At 52.8% G+C, this 20,286-nt stretch overlaps 1 protein-coding gene across 1 annotated transcript in view; it reads left to right on the forward strand.

Annotated features, from left to right (window-relative positions):
• Positions 1–6,876: 6,876 nt before the first annotated feature.
• The window catches only part of LOC134390262 (immunoglobulin-like and fibronectin type III domain-containing protein 1), a 28,745-nt gene continuing 15,335 nt past the window's right edge, over positions 6,877–20,286 (forward strand). The window contains exons 1-9 of the mRNA XM_063113476.1: positions 6,877–6,984; positions 10,299–10,424; positions 12,350–12,470; positions 12,705–12,750; positions 13,319–13,496; positions 14,493–14,606; positions 16,135–16,303; positions 17,494–17,766; positions 18,513–18,564. Of these exons, the coding sequence (XP_062969546.1) occupies positions 6,877–6,984; positions 10,299–10,424; positions 12,350–12,470; positions 12,705–12,750; positions 13,319–13,496; positions 14,493–14,606; positions 16,135–16,303; positions 17,494–17,766; positions 18,513–18,564 (1,187 nt within the window). The remainder of the gene's footprint in view (positions 6,985–10,298; positions 10,425–12,349; positions 12,471–12,704; positions 12,751–13,318; positions 13,497–14,492; positions 14,607–16,134; positions 16,304–17,493; positions 17,767–18,512; positions 18,565–20,286) is intronic.

Consider the following 20,286-nt stretch of genomic DNA (forward strand, 5'->3'; position numbering starts at 1 on the left):
GCCTCCATATGGCCTCACTCAGGGGTCAGGTTAGTTCCTCGACCTCCACCTCAGCCAGGGACCCACACCCCACCAGCAAACCCAGGGCTTCACACTTACAGACACCAAGATAGAAGCACCTCCGGGACACCTGGGGGACAGCTCTGCATGACAAGCCACAGAGCCCTGCGACTCTTCGGGGACTTCACTCCCAAGCACTGCCACCAACACCACCAACTCCAGGCTTTCCTCTCACCTCCAGCGCCGTCCCTGCCAAGAAGGCCCCCCCTGGTCAGGGACTGCTCACCCCCAGGATCCTCCAAGTCCAGGCCTTCCATCCCACGGCCTTTGCTCCAGACTCTACGAACCGTGGCCTCAACCCCTCCTCCCCCGACACCCTGCTCCCCGGCTCCCGGCTCCCAGTCCACCTGGGCCCTGGCTCCCCGGTCCCCCAGACCTCCGGCTACCCGGCTCCCGGCTCCCCGGTGCCCCTAAGCCCCTGCTCCCTGGCTCCCGACTCCCCCCAACACTCGGCTCCGCGGTCCCCGGACCCAAGGCTCCCGGCTCCTCTTTCCCCCGAACTCCGTCTACCTGGCTCCCGGCTCCCCGGTACCCCGACCCCCGGCTCCCTGGTGCCCCCCGACCCCCGGCCCCTCCTCACCGGTCGCGGAGTCTCCTCACACACCGGCACCGCAAGCGCCAGCATCACGACCAGTGCAGCCGCCATACCGCCGTCCACGTTCGGCAGCCAGCAGCCGCTGCAAATCTCCGTCCTCCCGCCGCACTGCTGGAAGCATCGGCGGGGGCGCGGCAGGGAGCGCGCACGCAGGGGGGCGTCGCGGGGCGGGGCCCGCAGGGGGCACTGTCTCCGGCCTGGAGGGGCGCCTCCAGCGTTGCTAGGAGACGGGGGCGGGGCCTGCCGGGATGAGCGGGAGCCTGGGGAGAAAGAAAAAGAAAACGTGATCAAAAAGTGGTAGAGGGGGGCCGATAGGACCCTACATGGACCCATAGGTTCTCCCAGCATGACTCGAGCCCCACGATGCCCTCCTGGCCTCCCTCTGGACGGAGGCTTTTTAAACCTTGCAATGTGTTATGATTTCTCACTCTTATCATTTATTTTGAACCTACTTTACAAACACAATATTTTGTATTCTTTTACTTAAAGAGGTCCTCCACAATCGTCTCAATGTCAAGCCTGTGGCCCTGGCTGTGTTCTCAAGCTGTGTGGACATCTGTCCAGGCACTGGGGCCAGCATTGTTAGCCCAGCAGGCACGACCTTGCCCCTGGGTATGGCCAGCACCTGGGACAGACCTGGCACCAGCTAACACCCACTGAACGTTGACCTAAACCCAGTTGCACCCTAGAAGAGTTGGCTTCTCAGGGGGGCTCAGGGCTGACCCAGCAGCACCCGGGTCATGGGGTCAGGCTTTCAGAACCTCCCGAAGCCCTTCAGACAGGCAAGGAGTCCACTCTGGCACCAGCCACCCCTGCGGCATGGAATAATACAGATGCCTCTCTCTCCAGGCCTCAGGAGGAGGGATGGGCCAGCATCCCACAGCTCGGCCCCCAAACAGCTCCCACTGGCCCGTCCCCTATCCTGGAACACTTCCACAGGGACAACTGCTACCATCTGAATGTTTGTGTCCCCAAAACTTCATATGTCGAAACCTAATACCCAAAGTGATAGTCTTAGGAGGTGGGAACTTTGGGAGGTGAGTGGGTCATGAGGGTGGGGCCCTCACGATGGGATTAGTGCCCATAGAAAGGATGCTGAGGGAGCTTGTTTTCCCTGTTGGCCGTGTGAGGATGCAGCAAGAAGGCACTGTCTACGAGAGCAAGTCTTTGCCGGATACCAAATCTGCCATGCCTTGATCTTGGACTTCCAGCCTCCAGAACTGTGAGCAATGAATGTCTGTTGTTTATGAACAACCCAGGTTATGACCAGTTCCATACACATATTCACTTTTATAAAAATTAAGGAAGTCACCTATTGGAAATTAAAACAGCTTCAGGACTGATGTCTAATTAAACAAAGAAGGAAAGCATGTATCGTTGTGTAAACCACAGGGCATAATAGACTTGTGGAAACAATAATTCCATGAATTGGGATTTCAGAGAGGGAGATTTCTAGGGCAGGGTGTTTGCTAATTCTCGGCGGGGACTGATGATCCAGGATACATCTGTGTGGCGAGACACCCATGGCTTGAATTTTCCTGCAAACCCTACCTGCCCTCAGACCACTGACTCCGACTGTCACGGTTGCAGTCTCGGATGTTCTGAATCCCCTCTCTCGATCTTAACATATTTGTATAAGGTCTAATTTTTATGGTGGGCATCTTGCTCTCTTAGTACTTCTAGTGGCTCTGTGACTGTGATTCCACCAAGAAAAAGCTACAATGATCACACTTGGCCCACGTGGGGGACAGAGATGATCACACTTGGCCCATGCAGGGGACAGAGTAACCGGGGAAGTATTGCTTAGTTCCTCAGGACTGGTGCTCGGGTGAGAAATCACACAAATCGAGAAGCTGCGACACGGCCGGTGTTTTGCACAGGACATCGTCTGTGTTCTGGGGATGAACACGGAGGACTGAGGAGCCGGGCAAAGGGTTCCTAAAAGTCAGGGTAAAATCTGCCTGAATCTCAAAGTGCCTGGGAGATAATGTTTCCCCAGAGGACAGGGCCTGCTGATTGGTCCCTCAAGATTTTTGCCACATTTGAAAGCTGCAGGGCGTGGGTGCTAAAGCAGCAAGCTGAAACCTCCACAGGTCACGAGTGGATTTGCTACTTGCTTGACCAGTGACCTGCTAGAATGTTCATCCAAACCCCTGATGGGCCTTCCCTGAAGAAGACAGGAGAAGCAGAGATGGATGAGCCTCATTACAACTGCGTGTGTGTAAGTGGACTCAGTAGGGGACCGAGAGGGGAGAGAGAAGGGGGCAGAAGCCATCCCTGAAGGTGGAATGCCTGAGGGTTTTGCAAAATGGGTATAATACGTCCATCTGCCGATTAAAGAACCAAACCCCAACTGGGAATAAAAAAGAAAAGAGAAAATCACACTAAAGTCCATCGTAGTTAAATTGCTGAAACGAAGGACATAAAGTCAAATTTCTTTTCTAAAGCAAATTCACACCCTTATATGTCATGATGAAATAATAAATATCAAAATATTCTAGAAGTACTTATCAATCATAAGAAAATAACGACAAACCTAAGATTCACAGGAGAATGGATATACTGAACACACACCAAAGAATGAAATCAAATTACCCGGAGAGGGGAAAATGACAGAATTGACAGACTAATACATCTGAAAGCTGTTTATCTGAAAAATAAAAACCAAACAAAAACCATGTATTCACTTTCAGTCTTTATTTTAATGAAATAAATATGACTCAAATAAAAATACACAAATGTGGGAGTGGAAAAAAATGTAAATGTAGATTCTGAAGAAACTACTAAAGTGAAGATAATTATTCAAATAGACATTTTATAAATAAGGTCTATACTTGAATGAAAAAGAAAATTTTCTGGCCAAGTATAAATGATAAAACATTGCTAAGTGCCTCCCCACCCAGCCAACTCCCTGGACTGCCTTTCCACTAAGGACCCACCTTGAATGGCCTACCTCAGGGCCCCCTTGGCTTGATTGGTGCTAAGGGCCCCCTTCTGCTAAGGGCTTGCCAGGCCTGCCCCAGGTGCTTCCTTGACCTGGTCTGGCCACCTAGGGGCCCACTGGCCTGGCACTATGGGCCCCCGTTCTAGCCTACTTGTCGCTCAGGGCCTCCATGGCCAGACCTACTATTCAGGGCCCCCCTGCTGCTAAGGGTCCCCTTCAGCTAAAGGCCTGTCAAGCCTGCCCTGAGTGCTTCCTTGGCCTGGCCCGGGCACCTAGGACCCCTCTGAGCTGGCACTATGGGCCCCCTGGCCTAGCCTACTTGGCGCTAATGGCCTCCGTGGCCAGGCCTACTATTCAGAACCCCCTGCTGGTAAGGGCTTCCTTCCGCTAAGGGCCTGCCAGGCCTGCCCAAAGTGCTTCCTTGGCCTGCCCCAACATTAGGGGCAGTTCTCTTTGGGAGTTCTCTTCTTCTTTGGGGTGTTTTCTTGGTGTTTTCTTCTTTTGGATGTCTACTGGGTGTTGCCTTCTCCTTTTGAGTGTTTTCAGGGCGTTGTCCTCTTGGGTGTTATCTTCTTCTTTTGGGTCTTTTCAGGGCATTGTCCTCTTCTTTTGGGTGTTGTCTTCTTCTTTTGCAAGTTTTCTGGGTGTTTTATACTTTTGGGTGTCTTCTGGGTGCTGTTGTCTTTAGGATATTTTCTGGGTGTTGTCTTCTTTTGAGTGTTTTCTGGGCATTGTCCTCTTAATTGGGTGTTGTCTTCTTTTGGGTGTTTTCTGGGTGCTGTCTTTTTTTTTTTTTTTTCTTTTTTAAGGTTTTTAAAATTTTTTTTCCTTTTTTTGTTTTTTTTGGGATTTTTTGTTTTTTTCTAAAGAACAGGGGTCATAACATGATAAAAAGGTGACTGGGAAGGAGTGGCTGGGACAGGGTGGCAGAAACAGGGTGGCAGAAACAGGGTGGCAGGGACAGGGTGGCGTGGGCAGGGTGGCAGAGACAGGGTGGCAAGGACAGGGTAGCAGGAACTGGGAGGGCGCAGTCCTGGGCCCCACGTCTCAGATGTCCATGATCTTACTCTCACAGCAGTTTTCTGCTCGATAAAACAATGGAAAGCAGGGATTGTTGCTGAAGCCTTGGTTCTCCTGGCATTTCTGTATGTTCTGCGGCAGCTGCATGGTCAGAGGGAAGGGAGCAATGAATAGTCACAGGACCGCAGTGCGTGACTGGGGTCACCTGTCCCCCTCTGTGCTGGCTCTGGAACCCCCCCTCAGAGGCTGGTGCCTGTCTCCTAGCCCTTCCTGAATGGGGCAGGGATTCCCATCTCCTTTAGGTCTCCCAGCTTCTCACATAGCTGGCCCAACTTCTCAGCCAGCTCCATCTACACGTGCTGCCCTGAATGCAGTGCACTGGGGACCTCCATGTTCTAATTGGTCTGGATGGAGAGAAGCAATCGGTGGCCACCTGAGGCAGCCGGAGACCCACGGTACAGGGAAGGGGGCACGGCACAGGCACACAGGGTGCCCTCCCTCTACCATTTCGTGTGAGGTCTCCAGCACCCCATTTTACAGGTGGGGGAACAAAGGCCCAGGGAGTGAGTGCAGAGGACAAGCTGGCAGAATGGGTGACATGCCAGCCTGATGACACGAGCCTGCAGCTCAGCTGGAAGTGTGCACCTGCCCAGAGCACGGTGGCATAAGCCGTGTAAGGAGCGGCGGCAGGAGGGACAGGCTGCCACCCTCCTCTCTACCCCAGCCCCATAAAACCAATCCCCTGGGCTGCAGCCACTCACATGTTTTGGCAGGAGCTTGGATGTTTCGAGCTTTTTCACCTGGACCTGCAAGGCCGCCTTCTCCATTGCAAGGACCCGAATCTTGTCCTTCAGCTGGGCCTGCTGGTACTTGAGGACTTCATAGCTGTTTCTATGGCCAGAGGTGGTGGAGAATGTAAAGAACAAGGAACAGAAAGGACGACTTTAGTCATCAATGCACTGACTTTGCCACACAACCAGAGGACTATGGCATGGGAAGGGGACACCTGGACTCTCAAGTGCCTGTCTAAAGAGAGGACATGAATTGCCTGAGGCCACACAGGAGGCACTGGCACAGCTGCAGCCACAGCTTGGCTCTGCACGTGTCCAAACCTGTGCGCCCACCTCATCGTGCTCACCTCTACCCTCCCACCTCCCACCACATCACCCGTGCCGAGGCCCCCCCAGACCTGCCACCCACCGTCCCCCTCCTACTTGTTGTCCTCCAGCTGAAGGAAGAGGGCATCTCGCTCGCTCTTGAGGTTGCGGTAGGACTGCAAATACAGAAAGGCGAAGTCAGGGTTCGGCAGGGAGAAGATGGAGTCGGGGCACGCGAACACCGACACTTACAGCCACCGTTCAGCAGGGACCTTTCTTCCCGCTGAATCACACTTGACACCTTTTTTGGGGCATTTTCAAGCCCATGTTCTCAGTTGGTTTTCCTAAGACCTCAGTAAGGGTGACAGAGGCAGGGAACGAGATCTGATTGACAGCTGGCTGATGGAGGCCCAGGGATATCCTGTCACGTTGCCATTGTTAGGACTGTCATTACCATCGTCTGACTCTGTATTGAATGTATCACTAGGCACCATGCTAACAATCCATCGAATCCTCACGACGACCATAGGAGGGAGTTACTATCGTTAGCTCCATTTTGTAGATGAAATGCAAGGTATTAGAGGCCAATTGTTAAGATCACTTACAGCTGGGATGGGAACATCCAGGTCTATCTAATGCTCTAAGCCCATTTTTCCCCCTGGGGGTGGAGGCGCAAGCGTGAGGGCAGGTGGCTGACTCACCCTCTCGGCGTCCTCCTGCCCTGTGGAGAAGGCGGTCAGACTCCCCTGCAGCTGTTGGATCTGTCTTTCCCGGGAGTCCAGGCAGGTCCGCAGATGTTGACACTCTCCTGGAATGACAGAGGTCAAGATGGAACCCAAAGGACTCCCCTGAAGGCCTGCCAAGGCACCAGGTTGAGGGAGGAAGGCTGCCCAGATCCACACCTGCTTTCTGTCGGGCTTCCTGACGAGCATCGTCCAGGGCTTTCTCCATCTCTCCATTTTCGGACTTGACGATTTCACTGGTCCGAATCTGAGCCTTTGGGAGAAAAGCCAGACAGGTGGTGAGAGAGGGACAGAAAGGTTCTCTAGGGCACGTGAGGGATGCCATAGAGTCCACTCACCTGCAGTTGTTCCTGCAGGGACTGCACTTGCTGATGCCTCCTCTCCTGCTGTAGGAAGAGGAAAGAAGCATCTCTTACCATGGAGGCAGAGATGCAACAGCCAGGGATGGGCCCCAGGAATGTCACCAATGGCCCAGGACAGGCCCACCAGGGAGACCAGGTCCTCGGGGATCCTGTGGGGCTGAGGGTGGGGCGCAGGGGGAGCCTTCTCCAGGTTGGGAGTGGGCAGGACAAGCCTGCGGCCTCTCCATCTCAGTCTGTCCCCAAACCCATCAGAGATGGAAGGAGCGAACAAAGAAACCATGTTCCTCTTTCCACTTCATCCAGTTCCCTGGTGCCAGATTTTCCATGTGGAGAGTCATGGGAAGGTGACTGAGGTTGTCCCCTCAGCTCCAGTCCCCAGACTGGGAAGTGGTGGGGCCAGGAATGGATTTTCAAGGAAAAGCTCTCAGACCCTATGGGGATGCAAATGGAAAAACTGTCCTTGAACTCCCAAGGAAAGAGAATTGGGGTGTTTGTTGGTTTTAACTCACAGCTACAGAGCTGAACATCTAAATCCTCATTCTCTTTCCATGACAACCACAGAAACCTCTAGAAATGAAGGCTGAGAAAGGAAAGACTACCCTTCTCCCAGCTTGTGATTCACAAGGGTGCATGTATTCACCATGAACCACACAGTAAGGACAGGGACTGATCTTAATAGCAGGGATCCAGGAATGAAAAGGACAGGCAAGATCCCTGTCTCCCTGATGTCTCGTGTGTGCCTAGAAATCTTTCATTCTTAGAGCTGAAAGGGACCTTTGACACCCTCTAATTCTATCTCAGGACACTCAAGCCCAGGCAGGAGAGGTGGCTTGTTCAAAACCAAAGACAAAGCAAAGCAGGAACTAAGTCAGGGTGGGAACACAGGGCTCCTGACAACCGTCAGCCTAGTGTTTCCAGCAGGGGGACAGCCCAGAGCCCATGCGGCAAGGACTCAAACAGGGGTGTCTGGAGAAAACAGAGTGGACAGGCAGGTCAGCAACAGAAAGAGCCATGTTGCATGGTCTGGGTTCCCTCCTGCTGAGAACTAGGCCAGCCAGCACCCCATTCTCCCCTGGCACAGGAACCCCAGCCCCTTTTCTTCAGAGCCCCAACGGGAAATTGGAGCCCAGCATTGGCAGCGTGGAACCGGGGGACCCCACTGGACTCTTACCAATTCCTGCACCACACTCGTTAGATAATTTTTTACTGCATAGGTGGAGTCCAGGGCTGCCTCCAGGACTAGGCACCGGCTCTGCAGCACATGAAGAGAGGAGGAGTTGGAGGAGGGTAGGGGGAGAGGTAGAGAGAGCGATCATGAGGGGTGGTGTCTGCACCTGTTTCAGTTGGCAGCGGGGCCCCCAGCCCCCAGCATGGGAGGTGGTTGGGGGGGCTGGCCTGGAAGGCACTTACCTCCAGCTCCTTAATATAAGTTGAAGTCCTCAAGGCCTCCCCACCGATGGATGACGGGGGCTAGAAGAGATGAGAGCACACATGGAGATGCTCTGCCCCTCAATGGCTAAGCCCTCTGCTGTCCTTTCTTCCTAACCTGGACCAGGCCCTCCTCCTGTAGCCTCTCTGTGCCCACTTCTCAAGGTCTCACTTCCCCATCGTCCCTTCCCTCCCGAGCAGCTCTTATCCTGCACATTTTTTTTTTTTTTTTTTGGTGGTGGCCAGTACAGGGATGGAGCCCTGGGCCCTGGTGTTATCAACATCATCCTGTGCTTTCCTGCAGCAGGATCCAATGAGACAGCCAATCTCATGGTCCATCTTTGTGTGCACAGCTTCAAGGGAGAAGCTCAGAGAAGAGTCCGATGTCATATCCCTAGCAGAGGGAGACGTAGCATTCAAACCCAGACTTCTTACCCAGTCCCTGACACTTCTTCCACGATCGTTACCATTACCCCCTACTGCTCCTGGAGCCCCCTGTTCCCAGGAGCCTGATCAGCCAAGGCTCACCTCCTGAGGTGACTGGCAATCCCCAGTGGTGGGCTGGGGCCTACTGCCAGTTTTGATGGTTTTTTCTGCAGCGGTATCAGCTAGCCTCTTTTTCCGCTGGTATTCTCTTAACTGTTGAAAGGAAAAGCAGTAATATTCAGGAGATGTGTAAGCCCCTATATTTGTCCCCTACTTTACAGTTTTTACAAAATATTCTTACTCGTACCATCTGATTTAATGCCACCAGCAACCCTATAAGGTGTTGTAATGATCACCGAATGGCTGAAGAAATGGACCGATAGCATGATTAGAAAAAGGCAATAATGGAATTGAACTTCAGTCTTCTGGGGCTTTGTCATGAATCAGCAGCTCCCAGGGGGCCAAATACAAATCAGACATCGGGGCCCTCCCTCACAGAGCTTTGAGAGCTGCACCCCAGCACTTCTCAAACGTTTATGTCAATGGGTAATAATGGCAGAAGTCATGAGGGCATGCCCCTAGGGATCTGGGGACCTAACAAAAAGAGGACAACCCAAGCATCATTTCAGAGAGAAGTCCATTATGATCTTACAAATCCAGGCGAATGTCACCCCTATGTACATTAAGAGGTTTCTTCTCTCTCAAAACAATCAAGCAAATCTGATGCTTCAGAAAGAGGCCCCCTGTGAGGCCTGTGGCACCCCAGATTGACATGATCTGGGCAAGATTCATGCTGTGAAGTTCAGTTGCCCAGGATTTATCCCACAGAAGATAAGCACATCTCCCTCCAGAGAGTAGTGACTGAAAGGCGCTCTGGTCCCATAATCCTAGGGAATTCTAAGGTGACATCCAGACTCAGAAATAAACTGACAAGTGTCTCTAGAGAGTAGAAACCCAGGAAAAAACCAAACCAAACCCGTTCTCCCAATGGTCACGCAGAGATATTGTCAACATTTTGAGCTCACTGGTGAAGTGCAGGCTTTTTAGGTAGGCAATGTCTAAGTAAAGGGGGCGAGGGAGCCAGAAACCTCCCAGGCAGCAATGACAGTTCCTGAGGGATTGTGACACTTCCCAGGGGTATTGGGACAGTTTGGAATGGGATTGTGAGGTGACTACATTCCACTCCTTCCTACCAATGCCACAGTCACTGCAACACTGTGGGGAAGGGGAGCCCAGAGCCAGGACCGAGGTCCTCGGAGACAGGAACCCAGGGGACCCAGGGAGCCCAGGAAGGTCTGGTTTGGGGTGGCAGGAGGCCAGGGCAGACTCCAGGTGGGGAGCCCTGGAAGTAAATTTACAGGCCAAAGTCACCAGAGGACAGCTGGCAAGGGCAGGGTCTGGGCAGCTGAGGGGGCAGGGATGGCAGAGAAGACTTTGGTGGGGGGAGTCAAGAGGCACAGAGGGGCAATCTCCATGTGCCTCAGAAGTGACACCGAGTCCTGCCCCTGTCCCACTATAGGAGGGGTCTCGGGCTGGCTGCAGGGCTGCGACCCAGCATGTTATACCTTCTTCTTGGCCCTAGCCAATTTCTCCTGTCGGATTTCCTCCGACATTTCGGGGCAGGGAAAAGGAAAGGGATACCGCCGCCTCATCGCCATCCGAGCACTGGACATCACTCCTTTCAGCTCAGGCGCGGATCAGCGACTGAGCCAGAGCAGCTGGGAGCAGCCTGTGCTAGGCAACAGGGGAGTGGGCGTGGCCTCAGTGCTCACAGCCCATTGGCGGATGAGAAAGATGGAAGGAATGGGGGCGTGGCCAGAACCCAGGGAAGGGTGGAGTCACAATGATACCCGGCCCCGCCCACCCCAGGGAGGGGCCCCTGGGGGAAAGGGGCGGGGCTCTCACTTGGTGCCCATGCAGCTTCTGTGTGACCCTTCAGGGTGGTCGTCACAGAATCTGAGGCACCTGGCAGAGCAGAGAGGCCGTTCTCCAGCCCCCGCCCTGGACCCTTCTGTGCCAGTTCACCCCTGACCTGGGGCCTCAGGCCCCAGGGCTCAGGAGGTGGGCGAGGAATGGACAGCATGGAAAAGTGTGTCACTTCACAGTCCCTTTCCAGACTCCTCGCAGCTCTGCCCCAGACTTTCTCATCCCAGAAACCGCCTCCAAAGACCCCCGTCCAGTCCTCCAGAGGCTTCTCCACTCGCCTCCTTCCTCAAGGGTGTCTTCAGTGATCCCGGGAGCGTAGCTGTCCCCTCTCAGCCGGGTCCCATCGAGGTCACTCCTGCTTGCCAGATGCTCCTCCCCTCACACCCCACGGCGCCCCCTTCCCCCCAGCATGCGCTCTGGGTCCCATCAGCCTTTCCCCCTGGGCTCCTCAAGACCAAACTGGGGTGGGGGCTAAAACTGTAAAACTCTCAGAAGAACACATAAGTGTCAGTCTTCAGGATCTTAGGTTAGGCAATGGTTTTCTAGGCATGACATCAAAAGCACAAGCAATGAAAGAAAAAATGGATAAACTGAACATCATCAAAATTTAAAAAATGTCATCGAGAAAGTGAAAAGTAAACTGAAAGAAAGATAGTGAAAATGAAACCACAGAAATGGAGAAAACTTTTACAAGTCATACATCTTCTAAGGAGCTTGTATCCAGAATCTATATCTCAAACTATCACAACATGATCATAAAAAGATAAGTATCTCATTTTTAAGAATTGGCAAAAAATCTGAACACACAGTTCTCTACAGAAAATATACAAATACCCAATAAGCACATCAAAAGGTGCTTGACATCAGTAGTCGCCAGAGAAATGCACATCAAATCCACAATGAGAGATCACTTCACATCCACTACCTCGGCTATAGTCACAGAGATGCATAAAAACGGTGTGGTAAGGACACCGAGAGATTAAAGCCCTCACACACAGCTGGGAAAACTGGACAGTGGCGCAACCGCTCTGGAAACAGCCTGAAAGTTCCTCAAATGATTCAGTGCGGAGTTACCGTAGGATCCAGGCATTCCACTTCTAGGTATATGCCAAGAGAAATAAAACTACGCATCCACACAAAACCTTGAATTGAAATGGTCACAGCAGCATTATTCCCCGTAGCCCAAAGGTAGAACTAGCCAAGTGTCCGTGAAGGGATGAATGAATAAACAAAAGGTGGGATATGTATGTAAATGCACACGATGCAGTCAGCAGAAGCATCGGAGTGCTGGCACATGCTACAGCTACGCGCGAACCTTGAAAACATTCTGCTAAGTGAGAGAGGCCGGTCACAAAGGACCTCGTCATGGATGATCCCCGGTTTACTAAACGTCCAAAATGGCTGCCTAGGGTTGGAGGGGTGGAGTAATTGGGGATGAGGGCTAAGGGCTCTCGTTTTGGAGTCATGAAAGAGTTCTACAATTGCTGTGATGATTGCAGCTTGTCGTGATTGCCAGTGGCCACTTCTCTCACTTATGCCACCTCCCTGGCCCCTGTGGGCACATGAGGGGGCCTCCCCTGCATGAGATGATACTCAGTTTGCTTCCCCTCGGTCATGCTGAGGCTCTGGGGTATCAAAGCTTATGACGGACAGAACCTCCACCCTGCTCCATCCCTCTTCCTGGGGTGCTACCATGCCTTAGAGGAACGTGGGGAGGACAGGGCTCTGGAGGTCAGTGAGTTTCCCAGGAAGACCATCAATGTGTCTTGCCTCTCTCCCTGCCTGTCCATGTCAACTCCCTCCTCTTCTCCCTGGATGGTCCTGTTGGCTTTCGGAATAACCGGGAGAGGCACAATGAACCCCAGGAGGGTAGGTGGACTTGTCAGAATTCTCCTTGGAGCTTTTGCGGGATAAGCTACTCCTTGCCTGGTGTTCCCTGGGTCACCTGGTCATGCACCCATGCACACCTTGTGGGTCTTAACCAGTCTGCAGGAGAGCCCCTTTTGTAAGCTTGTTTGTCAGCCATGCACCACACAGAAAAGCCCTGCAGTAGCCCCTGGCATCCCACCTGGGATGGGGGCCTCATTTCTGCTCCTTTTCTAGACCTCGGGAAGGAGGTGATGGACTTCCGGATGATGCTGAAAAAGAGGTGGGTCCAGACTTGTCCATGCGGGATTTTGGAGGCTCCCATGGTACCTACCCCTTGCTATTTCCCTAAGCAAGCTGAGCTCAGCCCTTGCCTCCACCCTGCAACACAGGCAGGGGCTAGACTGCCGGTAGCAGGTGGGGAATGGAGAGAGCACTGAACTGGGAATTCTGGATCCAGCTCTGCCACTTTAAGGCTCTGTATTCTTGAGTTTGCATCTTTCCTCTCTTGATCCTGATTTCCTTATTTGCAAAATAGAGTGGTCCACTAGAACGTGATTTAAAACAATTTTTTAAAGCAAAAGAACAATTTAACTCCTTCCCCCGCCCACTGCCATGTCATTTTATTCAGAAATCTATGATACAAGTTGTTAGGAGAAAAGTTTATCCTAAAACCTGGAGCTGTGGGATGAGGGTCTCCCTGTCAGTCCCAACAGTGGTCAGTCCCAGAGATTCCAGTCTCTGTCTATTTCTTCAAGTGCAGACAGGGCAGCTCTTCAGGACTCCTCAGGGCACCAGGTGGCCAACACCTGGGGCTCCTCTGGCCTTTGACCTGCTGGCTCCTTTCCCAGGGCCCTGCCTCCAGCCCCTCCAAAAAAGATTGACCTTGAGCAGGTGTGGCAGTTGCTGATGACAGCAGACCAGAAGGACTACGAGTGGATCTGCATGAAGTATGGCATTGTCGACTTCTGGGGCATGCTGCGCAAGCTGCAGGAGATGAAGAAGGAGAGGGAGGACAAGATGGCGCAGGTACCTTTGCCCTGCTTGCACCCCTCACACCTGGAGCTCAGGCACCTCACAGGGCCTCACACCTGGAGCTGGGCTTAGAGACAAGTCATGGGAAACCAGGTATGGCCAAGGGACCACCTCCATCTAGCCCTGCAGTGGGGTGTTCAGCTAAGGACCCAGGCTTCTATGTTGGTGCCCTGGCTTTGAAACCTGGTTCTGATACTTACTGAACTGTGGGGCTTTGGGAAAGGTAGGGCCTCTGTGTCTTGGTTTTCTCATCCATAAAATGGGGATTATAGTCCTACCTAACTCACAGGGTTATTGAGAGGATGAATGAGAGAATGTACTTAAAACACTTAGCCTAGTGCCTGACAGATAGTAAGGGCTTAATGTCAGCTGTTATCGTCGTCGTCGTCGTCACCACCACCAGACGCGGAGTACCTGTCTTATTTCTAAAGGCTTCCAGAGAAGGTAATGGCACAGTTTCCATTAGCAGTCTGATTCCAGCTTCTTATAAGCTGTATAGGAAGTTCTTTTCTTAACTATAGTGTAAGTCTCAATTTTCTTCTGGAAATGGAAAACAACTAGTTTTTATTATCCTGAACATGGTATTTCATTATCTTGAAGGTGGTTCCTAAAACCTCCCACCTTGAGTCTCAGCTTTCTTTCCTCTAAGCTTTTTTATCTGCTTTAACTCAGGACTCAGCACAGAGCATGGCATACAGTACGTGCTCAGCTAACATTTATTAGATGGAAAAATAGATGAATGGAAAAGACTTGCTGTGTTCTTGGAGCACCTGGACACCTGGGATCCTTTCCTGGTTGCGTTCCTGACCTGAACTCTCATGTTGGAGAATTTCCTTCCTTGTGGGGCTTGTGTCTCCCCACCTGTAAAACAGGGAAATGCATGCTCACTTGGGACATTGTGGGCTTAAGGCAGTATCAGGGCCTAGAAAGGGTTAGTGTCCTGAAGAAAGAGGTCCGAGAGCTCCCCTGATGGGTTTGTCTTGTCTTCAGTACATTAGCATCATCTCCAACTTGAGACACATCAGGGTCACCAAGGAGGGGACTGCAATGTTTGACTTGGAGCTGCATCTCAAGAATTCGGGGAGCAAGATTTACCTGTATAAGGTGAGTCTGGAGGGGCATGGGTGCGCGGAAGGACCTGGCAGGAATGCTACAGGTCCTGGGGAGAAAACTCTGGGCCCCCTGGGTCCCCTTGTGGGAACAACCAGAGTACACAGGTGTGAGCCCCTCATCCCGTGCAGTTCTCGTTGGAGTCAGGTCAAACCATGGTGAAGACAGTCTGCAGGGACTCTTACTTCTCCTTTAACAACCAGGCTCGCCAGCTGGGCCTGTGACTCGGAAAACTGTGTCCAACAGCACAGCGTGGGGGTAAAAAGAGGGCACCGAGAAAGTGCATCCCCTTCCATCTGAGCCCTCTGTCCAGTAGCTTGACATGTCTTTCCATAGGCTCCAGGATTAATTACCTGTCAACCAGGTGGGAGCAGGGACAGTGTGCGTATGTGGGCTGGGGGGGTCACAGCAGAGCCTAGCACTAGTTCTGCAGCCAAACTCATCCCGGTCCCATCACTTACAAGCTGTGTGACCTCAGACAAGATACTTAGCTTCCCTGTGCTTCAGTTTCCTCATCTGCAAAATGGGATAACAGAGGACCTGTCTCATGGAAATGTTAAATGAGATAACACAAGATTTGCCCCTCCCTGACTCCTCTGCTCAGTCCTGCTACTCTTCCCCGTGCTATTCTGTTCCTGTTACCCTAGCCTCAGCCTTGCTCCTTTGCTGCAGCTGCTCCCTTTGCCTGGCACGCTCTTTCCCAATGTCCACACGGCTAATTCCCTCACCACAAGGCGGTGAGCCTTCTCTGACCACCTTGTGCAATTCTGCTTCGTTCCCCCAGCCCCATCCTGACACCCCTGAACCCTTTACCCTCCACCTCCTTTTCCCCCCCTAGTTCTATTTCTTACATAAATTATTACTTATGATGTTTGTTATTTGTCTGTCTCCCCATAGGATTTTCCCTAAGGGAAGGAATCTTTGTTTTATTTATTGATGTGTCCCAAGTACTTAAAACAGTGCCTGGCACACAGTGGGCACCTGATGAGTGTTAGCTTTTGTCAATATTCAGCAAGTCACAAATGTACTGATGATCAGTTAAAGTGTGTGTGTATATAGATTATTGGGTTCTGTAGAGCCTTAAGGATATCTGATGGTATTCTCTGAAAGCTCACCTTGGTGAGTAACCAGCTGGGGTCCCTGGGCCACTGGTGTTGTCCCTGCCTCCCCTGCTAACCTAGCAGGGCTGCTGAGGTAGTAACTACTCATAGCCTGAGCTGGAATCTCAGCAATCTCAGGCGCCTCTTTGCATAACACTTGTGGAGGTTTTACTCCATGCCAAGAGTCTTGTGAATGTGTCAGGGCATGTATTTCCCTCCACTTCACAATCCCTGTCTCCACACTGTCCAGGCCCTGCTCTCCACTATATGCTCTCCATCCCCGTTATGATTCCAGGAATATTTGTCTGGTGCCTGGGCCAATGGAAGCAAACTGCTAGTTTAAGCCAGAATGGATTTGGGGCAGGAGGCTCTGGGGACCCAGTGAGTCCCTGCACTTCCCCCTCTTCCTTTTCTGGTCTCAGGATGGTGAGATGATCCCCTATGGCCATGACAACGAGACCAAGCACTGCCTGCGGCGGCTGGGGAAACGCTACCACTTCCAGATCCGGGACCTGCGGCCTGAGGATGCTGGCATCTACCAGGTCAAGGTGGAGGATGCTGTAGTCTTCTCCACAGAACTGGAGGCCAGCGGTGAGTGGTCTTCACTGCAGAAGGCTGAGTGGGGGAGATCTGTTAGGAGTGGGGTTCATGTCAGTGCCATGTGTGTGTATGTGTTGGGGGGGGTGGGTAAATGTGACATGGCTCCCATTGCAAAAATAACTGTGCAGAGAGATACACACCAGATGGGTAAAGTGTGATGCTCTCTGTTTTCCAAAGGCCTTGGTCCAAGTTCTGCCTTCTTTTGGTGCTGACCTGGGCTCCACTGAGTTACAGTCACAGACATAGAACATAGATGTCCTGTCCCTGCTCACAGACCTTCTATGCAGCAACCAATTATTTTCAGATCAGATCCAAACTGATTTCACAGCTCCTAACCACACCCTCACTCCTTTCTGATGCATGTCCTCAGCTCCCACAACTCCCTAGCAAGAATTGCCACCTGGATTAGGCACGCTTGTGTCCTGTACAGACTTCTTCCTTCCCTGCTTCCTGGGCCCCCTCCCCATCTAGAAACTTCCCTTCTTCCCTCATCAAACTCTGTCCCACACCCCTGAGTACCTGTGTCCACATCACCCCCAGAGCACCTGACAGCTTAAGGAGCTCTTGGAAGGACAAAGAGGGGCCTGGGGGAAGGAAGTTTTGGCAGATATATCACAAAGAACATGGCTGAGTCAAGGTTGAGGAGGAGAGAAGGGAGTGATGTGTCCTAGCAGACTTGGGGAGCCCAGGTACGGCTTTGAAAATCCTGAAAACAATGTGGTATAGGGAAATGACCATGGGCTTTGGAGTCAGCCAGACCTGGGTGTGAATCCTGGCTGGGACCCCTCTCAGCTGCATGAGACTAGGGCAAGTCATTTAACTTTTTAAGTTTCAGTTTCCTTGCCTGTAAAAAGGAAGTAATGACACCTATCTCAGAGATAGTCATAAAGACTAATAAGCCGATATACATAAAGCACTGGCTCTCAGCGTACTGGTTTCCTTGGGTTTAGAATTATAGAATTCCAGAGCTGAAAATAGCCTCACTGATCATAACCTAATTATAACCCCTCACTGTGTGGGGAAGACTGATGCCTTGGGTAAGGAGAGGGCCTGTCCAAGGTGACACAGAGAGTTTGTGGCTGAGCTGGTCTGAACCTGGATTTCTGAGCTCCCAGCTATACTGCATTGAGTCACCAGTGTCGTGCCTTCCAGCTGACATCCCCTTTCCTGTTCCCCCGCAGCCATCCCCCCCAGTGTGGTGGTCCCGCTGGCCGAAGCCCACTGTGAGGAGGAGGGTGAGGCGGTCTTTGAATGTACTCTCTCCAACCCCTGCCCCAATGCTGTCTGGCATTTCCAGCACCGGCCGCTCCGGCCCAGTGAGAGACATGAAGTGTTTATGTCCCCCGATGGGCTGACCCACCGGCTGGTGGTGAGGGAGGCCCGTTTCTCAGATATGGGCCTCTACTCGCTGAGCACTGGGCTGCACGCCTCCAGCGCCTGGCTGGTGGTTGAAGGTAAGCGGTTCATGCCTCTGTCCCTGCCTCCACCAAGGCAAGACCTCGGAGTCAAGAGGTATGAGGAAGGCCTGCGGTCAGTCATTTGCTGTGCAATGACCCCCTCACTCAGAGAGACTGAGGACGGCTTGTAGACCTGTTCCTGACCCACAGCTGTGCAGACTCTACAGGCCAGCCCGGCCCTCAGCTATATCTGCCCTGGGGTCTCTGGGAAGTGCTTAGAGACACAGATCCATGATGGCCTTTGCGTCCTGGACAGGGCATGGGACAGTGGCCCAGATTCAGTGTGGATGAGATGCCTCTGGGCCAGACCAGAGAACACCCTTAAACCCTCCTGGGGATTGGCATTTGGGTTCAAGATGACCCCAGGAAACTTTAAATTGGACATATGTAATGCAGGTGGTAGGGCAAGTTGATCTTTTAAAAACCACACAATGGCTTGTGGTATTTTGATAAGCAAAAGACTTTAGGTGTATGTATTTTCACTAAAATACTCATGAGCCACATACCAGGATGACCTTTGGGTAGGACTGGGGGAAGTGGTGATGGGATTTATTCCCAATATGCTGGAACATCCTGGCTTCCTTCCCAGATGCTCAGCTTGCTTCTCTGTGGGGAAACTGAGGGTCAGGCAAAGCATGTGGGATCAGGCAGCTGCTCCAGCCTGGCTTAACTGGGGTTTTGATCTTTTCTCTTGTTTCTCCATGGGGGCATTGACCTCCCACATAAATAATACCTCACTGAAGCTGGGAAGGATAAAAGCCTTCAGACTGCAAGTTTGGACCACCAGCCACGGGCGCATGGAGCCTCAGAAGCAGAAGACTCTGGGAGCATCAGTCGTGAGGGAGGGAAACCCAGAGAGCAGGGCTTTATGAGACACTCCCTTGAGGGGGCTGGGCTGGCTTCTGGGCTCCAGCTCACAGCTGGCCCAGACAGGGGTGGCCTTGGCAGGCATGGCTACTCCTCCATAGGAGATGAAGAAGCAGCTGACCCAGCCTGGGGCCCTGAGCAGGAGAGAAAGGCCTTTCTAGAAGCAGAGGGAGGCAGAGGCACTCCTGGGGAAAATCAGCCCCACAGAGGGGGAGGCTGGGGTGCAAGCCTTCCAGAGAAGTCCCATCTACAGGGAAAGGGCCCAGAACCAGGACTGGTCCTCACAGAGAGACAACAGCAAGATCACGGCAGGGACAGCGATGGTGGTAGATGCTGGGGGACAGCAGGAGGCTGGGAGGCTGGGTCCAGTGGGCCTCAGGTTGGAGGACCGGGGAGCAGCAGAGAAGGAAAGGATCACAGTGAAGGCCACAGACGTCAACTGGATAGGCATGGCCAGGAACAGCTCTGGGATGCTCAGCTGGGGCCTGGGATAGGAAAGAGGGCCCTGCGGGGACCCCAGTCTGGTCGTGGGTCTTGGCTGAAAGGGGAAGAGAAGGAGAACATTCCTCAGGGTCATAATTTGGATGAGGTGGAAGGAGGGGACAGTCTGAGTAGGGAAAGGGAGAGAAGAGCAGCAAGGGCAGTGTGGGGTAGCAGGGCTGGCCTGGGGGGAGCTGGAGATAGCAGTGGGGTAGGAAGTTCTGACACCCTGGAGTTTCCTGGAGGAAGAGGTTCTAGCTCCAAGGCAGGCGTGGGCCCTGAGTCCTGGGACTCTCAGGGAGGTAGAGATACTGATCACGGGGAAGCCAGGGGCTACAGGGGGCCGGGGGGTATGTAGGACAGACATCTGGAGGAAAGGACTTCCAGGAATCACCAATATCCAGAAAATTTCTCCAGGGCGGTGGAAGGTCTGGGGCCAAAGCTGAGGGCTCACTGCAGGAGGCAGATGACCAAGAGCTGAGGGGGTCTGTGGTTGTGGGAAGAGGCTGTAAAACAGGCCCTGGAGGCCCAGGAGGTCCCAGGGACTGGGAAAGCAGCTTACAGGAGCTCAGGGGAAGGGATGGCCAGGAGACAGCTGGGGCCTTGGGCAGGGCAAGGGATAGTTCCAGAAGCTACCAGTCTTCCCAGGACTGGACAGAGGGCCAGAGGGGAGCAGGGGGGCCCAGCAGAACACAGTCTGAGAGCACAGGTCCTAGGGGTGACACATGGTCCAGCCTCAGAAAAACAGGGGCCCACCATGCGCCTGAAGTGCTGGGGTCCAGTGGAGGGAAAGGGGGTGTGGTTGGTGCCCAGGTGGCTGGGCCGACAGAATCTGGTCAGGGAGTGGATGCCAGAAGCCACAGTCTAATTGGGTCTCCAGAGCTGAATGCTCAGGGCTCTGGGAGGACACGAGGAGACACAGAAGGATTAAGAGGTCCTGGGGCAACAGAGTCTGAACCAGATTTCTGGAATGGGTCGGGGAACTCCGGAGAAAAAGGACCCAGAGGAGACATGGGCCATAAGGATGGCTTAGGAGGTCTGGGGAGGATGAAGTCTAGGTATGGAGATGGCTTAAATTATTCCCGGGAAAAAGGTCCTGAAAAAAGGGCTGGTTATAGTGATGGCTCAGGGGTGCCAGGAGAAACGGGCTCTGGTCATTGTGCTGGTAGA

This window comes from Cynocephalus volans, chromosome 11, assembly GCF_027409185.1.
Source record: "Cynocephalus volans isolate mCynVol1 chromosome 11, mCynVol1.pri, whole genome shotgun sequence".
Lineage (NCBI taxonomy): Eukaryota > Metazoa > Chordata > Mammalia > Dermoptera > Cynocephalidae > Cynocephalus > Cynocephalus volans.